At 32.1% G+C, this 11,137-nt stretch overlaps 1 protein-coding gene across 2 annotated transcripts; it reads left to right on the top strand.

Moving 5' to 3' along the window:
- The first annotated feature begins 2,681 nt into the window (after positions 1–2,681).
- LOC141536060 (cuticle protein 7-like) lies at positions 2,682–10,452 on the top strand. 2 transcript variants are annotated; one of them, XM_074256295.1, is made up of 3 exons: positions 6,604–6,619; positions 6,818–7,055; positions 7,203–10,452. In XM_074256295.1, the coding sequence occupies exons 1-3, from the start codon at positions 6,611–6,613 to the stop codon at positions 7,367–7,369; spliced, it is 414 nt and encodes a 137-aa protein (XP_074112396.1). In that variant the 5' UTR covers positions 6,604–6,610; the 3' UTR covers positions 7,370–10,452. The 2 variants fall into 2 exon arrangements, with proteins under 2 accessions (XP_074112395.1, XP_074112396.1); XM_074256294.1 differs by having other exon boundaries at positions 2,682–7,055.
- Positions 10,453–11,137: the final 685 nt, after the last annotated feature.

Genomic DNA, 11,137 nt, shown 5'->3' on the forward strand with positions numbered 1-11,137 from the left:
CTGAAAAAAAAAAAAAAAAATGGTACTCGCCCATCTGTAATGGGAGTTTTAGTAAAAAAATGTAAACAATAAAAAACTGCGATGAAGTAAATGAAAATATTTATAAAGTAACTTAAATTACAGTAAATATAAATATTGATGTGAGACTTACTAATAAAGCATTGAGGGTATCAAAACAACGAGAACTGATACAGAGCTGGCAGCTAATACACCCAAGAGTATTACAGCAATCTCAACAGCTGTAGGCTCGACAGTATGTGGTTTCTATACGCCAATAAAAAAATAAATAAAAAAAATATAACAAACAGTGAAATATAAATATATAAAAAAAAAAAAAAAAAATAGCCTATTGAAAATAACATGGCTCGAAATAAATGCTCTAGGTCAGATAACAGAAGAGAACAATCATTAAAAAGTTCGGCAACCTACACATAATACTCTATCGACTCCGGTACAAAAAACAATACCGCTCTAATTGAATAAATTCATTAAAACTTGGAGAAACAATTAAGTGGATCATTTAATAAATTTTGACGGAGCAACAATTGCCAGATCTAAAATACAAAGTCGGTTAAATTAATTAATTGCGTTACAAATAATTGTTTTTCATTTTCAAAACTAAAGTTTAATTGCTTGCAGAACTTTTTATCATTATTGCTATTATTAAGTTAATTAACTCGTTACCTACCTGAGTGCTGGTGGTCTGGGAGCAGACAAAGGCGCCCAGTGATAAGAAGAAAAATACCACCGATGAAAGCTGGAGCATTTTCAACCTAATAGGTGCTTCCTATCGGAGAAATTTCGCGACTGATTGCTGTCGAGAGTCTATAGCGCTGTACTGAAGTCCATCGTCGGTGTCCGTTATCGTTATCAGAAAGTCTTTTGTTATCTGTCTAGTGAACTCAGTTTAAGTCAGTAAAATACTCGATTTAATTATTGTTTTGCTAATTAATTGTTTTAGTTATTGATAAGATACTAACAAGTAGCCATCGCAAACATTTATTTATTCTCAATGACATGAAATACATTTCCTTGCTTCTGTAAAAAAAAAAAAAAAAATATCGTTGATACCTTATATCAATCATTAATAATTGACTAATCAATAAAATAAATTTTATAATACTAAAAAATTCCTTTGGAGAATTTTTTAATGAAAAATTGTTAGTGTTGTTGTTAAAAAGAGTCTAATTACTCGAAGAAAAAATAAATTTACTCCCAACAGTCACAATCATTCACAAGTTAATAATGAAAAAAAAAAAAAAAAAAAAAAAAAAAAATGTAAAAAATATAAAGAAAAAGGCGCTGACGTCAGTAGCACACAATTCTTAGTGGAGTTTTCTACGCTGACACAAACTCAGAGACAGAGAAAAATGAAGATTATTTAGGTGGTACACTTTGGCAATTTTCAAGTGGTCTTCATCCGAGCCGTTTAGACACCGACACTCGGAATTTTTCGAGTGTCGTTGTAAGCTTGCCCAGGCTGATATTGCCACTTTTATTTATTTACTGCGTCTTCCATTATCAAAAATAAATTCTTACCGTCAATTCTATTTTTATTAAAAATAACTGTTTTTTTTTTCTCAATCTACAGATTGATTTTTATTTATTTTTTTAATCGTCGCCGAATAATCAAATTCTCCACGAAATAAAACAATAATTAATTTATTACGGTGATAAAAATTCATAGAGGAAATACAGTCAGTTTTTGGAATTATTTTCAGAATTGATAAACACATTTGCGAATAATTTAAAACTAATTATTACAAAGCTCCCGGGACATAATTGTGACATGAATAATTATGATACTCATGAATTTATAATTAATTAATTTTACCTGGGATTTCATCAATAAAATTATCCTGTGGATATATATATATATATATATATATATATATATATATATATATATATATATATATATATATATATATATTATGAATTTATGATTATTAATTTATTGGGCTCTCGATAATTCTATTTATTTAAATATTAACATTTTATTTTTTTAGTTTAGTTTAAATTGAATCTACTTAATGATCCGTACATAATATTAATAAAATACCTCTATTTCGGTATAATGCACTCAATTCAAATAGGATTATGCCGGTTATATAAAATTGATAATCTTGACTTACAAATAGTACGTGAACAGAAGTACTAGTTAGCTATTTAATTCAAGACTAGTCGGAGTTTAAGAATTCAACTGGTTCAAAATGCCGGGCACGTCGTCTCGATGAGCTACAGACCAGACAAAACTTCATTTTTATTTCACTTTTTTTTTTTTTTTTTTTTTTCTACTTATACCGTCTTTCATTTAATTTTCATTATTTTAATTTAACCGCTATTTTATTTTATTTATTTCAAAGTAACTACTTGAAAAAAATGCCCTACAATTAATAAAGTCACTCGGCACATAATTAATTAGTATTAATTATTTTACCTTTAATAACAATTAAATTATATTAAATTGAAATATTTATAATCATTATTAAAGTAAAAAAAAAAAAAAAAAAAAATCAATCAAATATTTTTCTGAAGATATTTGAGAAAAAAAATTTTCTTCAAAGATTTTAAGTGATATAAGTGCAACTATGGTAATTACAGATGGCTTTAAAGCTCGAAAATTAGTAACTGACCTGGCAGATTGAAATTCAGCGCCCCGAGGTAAGCTTCAAGTTAATTGGTAACCGAATAACCGGAGTATTGTTTCGTCGCAAAGCTCTAAAATGAAAACATTTCAATGCTCGCTTCAATTTTTTACTCTTAAATTACATTGACTACAATCTTCTGATATTTAATTAACAAAACAAAGATGTTAAAAAATCAGTGACAAAAAGAAAAGCCCCATAGAGAATTGAAGCCATAAAATATCAGCCAATTAAGTAAAGTGACAGTTTATCAATAAGTAAAAGCTTAAAAAATGACATTTTACGACTTTTCACTTAAACAGACGTAGTTTTTAATGTAAGCTCATTAAATAAAGAAGGAGTACGACCCGAGGAGAGTGCCGCTTGGCTCCAGGATCTTCTGTTGCTATAAGACATAAATCGGCTTATATTCACGGGTATTCATACTTACCGTGAACTCGAGCGTATTTTGATCGTAAACCGACGTAAATTAAACAGAGGACATAAATTCGCTATTTTTCCGTTTCTTTAACTGTCAAATGCACTTACGCTTTTCCGTTACAACGGTTTTATTTATTTTCCGTCATTAAGAGTAGAAATACCCGGGACGAAAGTAGACCAGAAAAATACAGTATATAGGAGATGAAGAAAATAAGAAAAATAGACACGGACTCTGGACTGGGATCTGGATCGGGATCTCACGTACTACTCTCCTCAAGATGTCTTTCCAGTACATAGGTAGATAAATTAATGTGGGGCTTGAAAAATGATACAGAGTATTGCGATAATCCGGGATGAAGTGACGGTGTCACGTTTACTCTGCCCACCGGCATCAATCACCTCAATTTTAACAAGGAACAGGTGCGGAACATTTATCCGGGACGATGGGACGATGATATCGGCATGATTAAAGTGCTTGATAACCAAATAACTGGGTACCTAATAATATTTGCTACCAATTTTTCCGTAGTCCTTTTGTAGAAAAAAAAAAAAAAAAAAAAAAAAATTATTATTTATTTTTTCATATAAAAATTGTATATAAACATATCGTAAAATTTTTTCACGGATAACCAATTAACCGGGTACCTACTTACCTCAATACGGGACAAGGACTCTACCTTCTTTGGATACTCCTGATGGTCATAGACATGTAGGTAATATATTTTATTCCCGAGGAGACCTATAACTCCTCTCAAGAGCTGCACCACTGCTCCGCACCAGAGGAGCTAAATCAATAGCTGAGAGCTTAAAAGCTCTCTATTAATTTTTTATTATTTAATAACATTATAATAAAGAGTTTATTGAATTTTATAGTCGCGATAAAACGGAAAATGACTTTTTCACGGGCACACTGAGAACGAATGTTTTTCAGGCGACTCGTGCACTCTTTCCAATATTTTTTACCTTTTTGCCCAGAACTGGGGTGACAATCTCTGACGACGCCGACAGAAGCAGAAAGCGGAGCACGAGTAGAAGCAAAAGTAGAAGGAAGAGTAGTAGCAGGAGAAGAACGGGAAACAGCTTTTATTATCCGAGCTTTTATGATCCATCAGCAGATCCTATTGATGGGTGGCTTTGAATTCCAAATTCGAATAAAGAAAACGACGCCGGTAAATAAGTATACCTTACATTCATGTGGGTGATAAGAAGAGGATACCGCTCGCTTGCTTGCTAGCTGTGTAGTCTTGAGGACCATCAAGTGCCATTTGGATCATGACAGAAGCTTTTACGCGGTTTCCCGTCACCAAATGATCATTCCTATCCGACCATTCTACGGTTCTAGATGTACACGCAAATATTTTACCGGAATATCTGTTCAGAGAAAATTTTTTCCTTCACGCTCTACCTTTTTTTGTTTCAATCTTCCGTATCACCGCGTAATTGCAGTTTTTTTTCGATTAAATTAATGGGCTATATGATGGTAATTGTTAATTAAAACCAACTAACCAATTCGTTGATATAATATTTAACTTTTCCGATTTTCAATTATCATTAAAAGTGAGTATAACTTTCAGTATTAATAAGCGATCATTTGGAAATGGAGTATTGGTTTAATGATTTTTATTATGATACTTCAAAACGAAGCCACTTATAAAATAATGGCTCCAATTTTGTAGACATTTATCCTTTGAAATTTAAAATATCATGTGCCCATAATTTATACAATAATTGATGTTGCATCAGACTTGTATAAATTTATGAAACTTTATTATTAAAACCAAGAAATTGTAATTTACAAAAACTAAATGAACATTTTGAATACATTGGGTGAATATTAATTACATATAATAATTAATCTGGGCAAAAATTGAATTTGATTAAGAGTATTTGTTCCGCGATAATTAGTTAACTAAATATTTAGATCTAAATATCTAATGCTGATTAAACATAGCGTTGATCCTGGAATAATTAAACAGTAATTAAGCTCGCGAAATATCGAAACTTATTTATATCTCGAGCAGAACGAGTCCCGGGAAAATGATGGATTGATTTCTTAGAGCGGTGTTTTGTCAGAAGAGTAGCTTTTTTGATACGAAAAGAGACGGTAGTCAATGCATGTACGAACGAGTTAAAAATTAGAGCGTGATGGAACGAGACGGCTCACGAACCACTGGTTATTTGCTATATATATATATATATATATATATATATATATATATATATATATATATATATATATATATATATCGAGCTTATTCAATTTATCCACGTCTTTCTTCATTTTTATCGTATATACTTTTTACCTCAGATTGTGTTCGTTTTAATCCACCTCAAATCCCGCATTGTCACACCCAATTGGATTATTCTCTGCGTAAAAATGCCTTCATTTCTTGGTAAATAGTACTAAAATGCCTACAATCATTTTTCTTTCTCTATTATTTGTATTGTGGTGTAGAAGTCGGTGTTTTGTTACAGTTCACTGATACGCGCCCGACATTTGCATTAAATAAGAAAGATTATTTAACTCTGATTTTATTTAGTATTATTATTTTATCAATCGTCTATAGTTTGTTATAAATATTGTTGTCTTTATAAAATTATCAAATGATAATCGCATTTTTTTTTTTTTTTTTTTTTTCATTAATTTTTTTAGTGTCACAAGATCTTCAATCTGTCAATATAAACAGAAGTAAAAAAAATAAATGGAGAAAAGTAAAGAGAATCGACATAAAGTCAGTGAATTGCAAGGTTGTAACGAATGCTAGGATCGATACTCCTGTCTTTGCTCAGGCAAACAGTTAAATTGCGACTCGGTGGCGTGAAATATCCTGTTTTAGTCGTATATATATTATCGTATCCCGCAACCCTGAGGTTTGTTGCCAAATTGGAAGCTCGTACCCGCACTAACACTGACACCAACCCAATCTCAAAATCAGTGTACCATCCACTGTTTTGTCTGTGTCAATGCACTTTAATTAAGCACCAACAAAAATAATCCAATTTCTATAATTGGCTTATTAGTCGCTTATTACTTATACGCTTATTGCTAATATAAGTTATTATTTTGTACAAAGAGACGATTAAACACTTATTCCTTCTTAGCAAATGTTTCTGCAAAATAAACCAACCGTGAAAGCGGCTACACTGACGTCAACTATCAACTATTAAGTATCAAGCGCCAGCCGTTAAGTTTGCTATTTAATGTGCCTCAAATCCTAAGCTCCAACATCTACATCGTGTTATTTCACACTTTGCGAGCCCAAATAACTCCTGCTGTGTAAATATTAATAAACAAACATTGTTAAAACGCTTCGATGAACAACATTTCCCATTTTTTTGGAGCTATTTGCTAAAGTGACAAGCAATCCTGGAGTTTTTGCAGTTCTTTTATTGGTTTCATTTCCATTACGTTGGATAATGACACAATAATAAATAATGATGCAACATACCTTACTCTAGTGGGTATAAAACGGATTTTCGTCGGCTAACTCTACCATTAGACGACGGACAACCAGACAGAATAAAGATCAATTTATCGAAAAATGGCTAAGGTAAGTGAAATTTTTAGAATATCACTTGTAATAAATTTGATATAAATTTTTCTTAGGTTGAGTCAATTTTTTACTTGATATAAGAATTTTCCTGCTTGATAGAAGCTTGAACAAAATTTTTTTTTTTTTTTTTAAATCGTAAATTTAATGATTCTTGATATGATGTTAAAATTTTATTTGGGCAATCGCCGAGGACAGTTAGTATTACTTGTGGCGATGTCAGCTCTCATGGGACTGCAGGGGGTGTCAGCGGGTCACGCGCACAGTTTCGCCCACTTTCACGGGCCGGTGGAGGGACCAGGCCACGAGGTGGCCTTCCACGATTCGCACGGTCACCATCATGTTGACTACGTCGCCCATCCTAGTTACAAATTCGCATATGGGGTCGAGGATCATCATACCGGGGATTACCACGGTCACAAAGAGCACCGTGACGGTAATATTCTGTTAATTAATATCTTGTTGCAGAACCACTGGCTTTCCTCCATAATGTAATTACTAATTGCACTTGTGACGTGATTGCCGGAGGGTGGTTAATTTGGAATAATGAACAACTCCACCGGGGACTTGGTGTTTATTGCAGGCAAACGGACCGTCGGCGAGTACACAATAAAGGAGCCAGGCGGTAATGTCAGGACCGTAAAATACTTTGTTGATCCACACGGCGGGTTCTTCGCTGATGTACACAACTCTAACGGTAATGATCATTCTGGGGGCACTTACGGAGGACACCACGAGCACCATTATTGATTCACCGATTCCACCAACTCTCATATGAATCTTTCATAACCCGCAAATCCTCCTCGCCTTTTATGATTATTGTTTACCTATAAAAGACATTAATAAATATTCTATGGTATTAACAAAATATGCTAAAATCTTTTTGTTTTTCATTTTCATGCTCTTTGTGATGCTCCTCGAATTTTTGTTTGTCGATGTATTTAAAGTAGGGATTACATTTGGTACTCACGTCGAATATTAATTAGTTATTGATATCTATAAGCTAATTTCATACAAAAACTCCTGATTTGTTACATGGAATGAAATTTTAATCAAAAATGACATTAATTGTACGATATCCTGCACTTTAAAATCTAATTACAATTCTCTTGAAAATTATTCATGAAATCAATGAGAAAGAAATATCGACGAGTACAATTAATAATCAGGATAAAAAAGGACTTTTTAATATTTTAGTAATTAAAAAAATTTAGACTGTAGATTATTGTTTTTTTTTTTTTTTTTTTTTTTTTTTTTATTGAGAAGAAACTCAAAAGTTTTCACTGTACCAATTTCTCAGTTTACTCGGTAGTCAAGAAAGTTTAAATGATTGTTCTACAACAGTTTATCCGAATTCAAAATGCATTCACAGCGAAAAGGATATATATAAATTGGTATTCAGTATTCGATATAAAATAATTTTCGAAAGCAGTTTTACGAATATTGTTTAAAAATACTTACAATAGAGAAAAGAAAACTGGAATACTTCCGGTAGAACTGTTTCGAGTAAAATCAATTCTCGAATTAGTGTGCTTGAATAATCAAAATTCAAAGTTTCGTAAAAAAAAGTAAATATTTTATTGACTGTTAAGGGGAATAAAATCTCGAGAGAACAAAGATGAAGCATGCTCTGAATATAAATGATGTTGTATAGGTCAGACATGGACATATCAATAGAAATAGAAATATATATAATAAATAAAGTTACAGAATGTAAATTTTAAATCGCAAAAGTTGGGTTTGGGTTAAAGAATTTGAAGATATGCAGTCGGAAAAACCGCCCAATCAATGGCGTACATTTTAATGCTGGTCTGACATAATGAGTACGGATAATCCGGGGATTTTTCTTGTGTATCGGAAATATTGAACTTGAATTTAAAGAAATATCCAAATAAAAGATTTGTTTGCCTTATCCACTAGACGTCTATTTGTAGATCAAGGAGGAGGACACTAACGAATTAAATTTACGGAGAGAAACTTAGTATAAAGGGACGGAAAAAATAGTGGAAATAAATCAACAATGGTACTTGCAATATCGATAACATCGCTCGGAAAAAAAAGTTGAAAAGGAAGGGAAAAACGCAATAAGAGGTTTCTTTTAAAGCTTACGGGAGATAGGATTGAAATATTGATATCTAACCACTTAATTGAGTTCAAGTATTACTCCCTTGAGAGGACAATGAATTTGCTAAAGCACTTCTTGAGGGTAAACTCAATCAGAGAATCGTAGATGGAATCAAATTATTTGAAAAAAGAGCTTTGTAGTAATCTTGAGAAATAATTCCTGGAACACTTGAAACACGTTTAACCTCTAAAAGTGCCACTGGTGTCTTCAGTTTCTGGTTGCTTCTCGAATTATGTGTCCAGTGAAAATAAAATAATTAGAGATTGAAAAAAATATTACTCATTATTAATTTCCCGCGAAGAAAATCGAAAATTAAGACGTTAAGAAAATTTCAAAAATCGAAGATCAGAATTTTTGGTTCCTAACAATAAAAAGAGGCATAACACCTGAAATAATGGGTATGAAAGCAATTGTAACCATTCTAAATTGTTCCTCAGGAAATTTCCTACAAGAAACGTATGTGTTTTATGGGGAAATATTTTTTTTTTTTTTAGGAGAAATTAAAGTTTTTTGTCTCGAAACATAAAAGTGGCCATAACTCCTAAAATAATGACTTTAGGGGCAAAATTGGCCACATTAAATCGTCGAAAATTAAAATTCGTATTTACGGATCTTTCAGTGGCCATAACTCCAAAAATATAGACTTTAAATGCAATTCTGATCACTTTAAATTGTTCCTCGGGAAATTTCCTACAAGATACTGTGTGTTTTATAAGTCTAAAAAAATTTTTTTAGGAAGTTATTAGGACTTGAAGAAAATTCGGAAAGTCAAAAATTCGAAATTTCGACTTCGGACCATAAAAGTGGCCATAACTCCTAAAATAATTGCTCTAAATGCCATTCTGACCACTTTAAATTGTTCCTCGGGAAATTTCCTACAAGAAACTTAGTGTTTTATAAGTCTAAAAAAATTTTTTTAGGGAGATATCGGGAGTTGAAGAAAGTTCGAAAATTCGAAAATTCAGATTTTTGACTCCGAAACATAAAAGTGGCCATAACTCCTAAAATAATGACTTTAGGGGCAAAATAGGCCATTCTATATCGTCGAAAATTGAATTCACGTTTCTAGATTACATAAGTGGCCATAATTCCTAATATTATTGCTTAAAATGCAATTCTGACCACTTTAAATTGTTCCTCGGGAAATTTCATACAAGATACTGTGTGTTTTATAAGTCTAAAAAATTTTTCCTGGAAGTTATTAGGACTTGAAGAAAATTCGGAGAATCAAAAATTCGAAATTTCGACTTCGGACCATGATAGTGGCCATAACTCCTAAAATAATTGCTTTAAATGCAATTCTGACCACTCTAAATTGTTCCTCGGGAAATTTCCTACAAAAACCTTTGTGTTTTGTAAACTTAAAAAAATTTTTTTCAGGAGATATCGGGACTTTAAGAAAATTCGAAAAATCGAAAATTAAATTTTTTTAATTTTACGATCTAATTTCTCGTAAGAATGTTGTAAGATTTTTCACACAAAATTATTTATCGCGGAGATAAAGACAATAAGGGATACCGAAGGAACAAGCAGAGTGAGTTGGCACAATAAGAGCTACAAGGAGCTTATACAAAAGTTTGTACTCGATAACAAAAGCAAAACATAAAAGTATCAGGAATAAGAGAGCCGAGTTTGGCTTATGGAAAAGTTTCCTACACTTATTCGCGTGTTAACTTTGGTTATGTCGTGCTAGGATTCATTAGCCTACACTCCCATATTCTCTGGCCTCTTTTTACATCCTCTTATATATATATATATATATATATATATATATATATATATATATATATATATATATATATATATATATATATCTCGGCGTTTTGCACAAAAGATTTCAACAAAAAGTCAAAAGTTTGCTTTACAAACTTTTCCGAGTCCAATAAAAAATGATACGCCGTTATGTATCAAATAAAAAGGTTCTTGCAAGCTGGGACTCGAAAGCATTCGCCCCTAAAAAGCCTCAAAGCTCTAGTTTCGTAAAAAATATTTTGCAAAGCCATTCGAGTGGTGTAAACTTAAACAGTTAAACACAGCTTTGCTGGCTAGGAGAGGCAGAGGGCTTCAACTTTTCTGTTTTTGTCGATTAAGGAGGAGATAAGACGCGAAAGACGGGGCCAAGTTGAAAGACCGTAAAAGAAAATTTAGAAGTAGCGTTTACCGAGCGTAAACTTGTCGAATAGAGGTACAGCCCATTCCTAGCGCGAAGATTCATTAGACATTGCTTGTTTTACACCGCTATACGCTCTCTCTCTCTCTCTCTCTCTCTCTCTCTCTCTCTCTCTCTCTCTCTCTTTTTTTTTTTTTTTTTTTTTTTTTTTTTTTTTTTTTTTTCGGTGCAAACGTGCGAAGTAAGTATATACACATGTTGGAGAATATTCAAAGAGCAGGGG

This window comes from Cotesia typhae, unplaced genomic scaffold (genome assembly GCF_013202065.1).
Source record: "Cotesia typhae breed Kobodo isofemale line unplaced genomic scaffold, CoteBio_Ctyphae scaffold_152, whole genome shotgun sequence".
NCBI lineage: Eukaryota > Metazoa > Arthropoda > Insecta > Hymenoptera > Braconidae > Cotesia > Cotesia typhae.

Bases quoted from the DNA above. Each gene is read 5' to 3' on its own strand.
- LOC141536060 (XM_074256294.1), top strand. From the start codon at position 6,767: ATGATTCTTGATATGATGTTAAAATTTTATTTGGGCAATCGCCGAGGA. The intron at 7,056-7,202 runs GTAATATTCTGT...TGTTTATTGCAG, and splicing joins TCACAAAGAGCACCGTGACG to GCAAACGGACCGTCGGCGAG.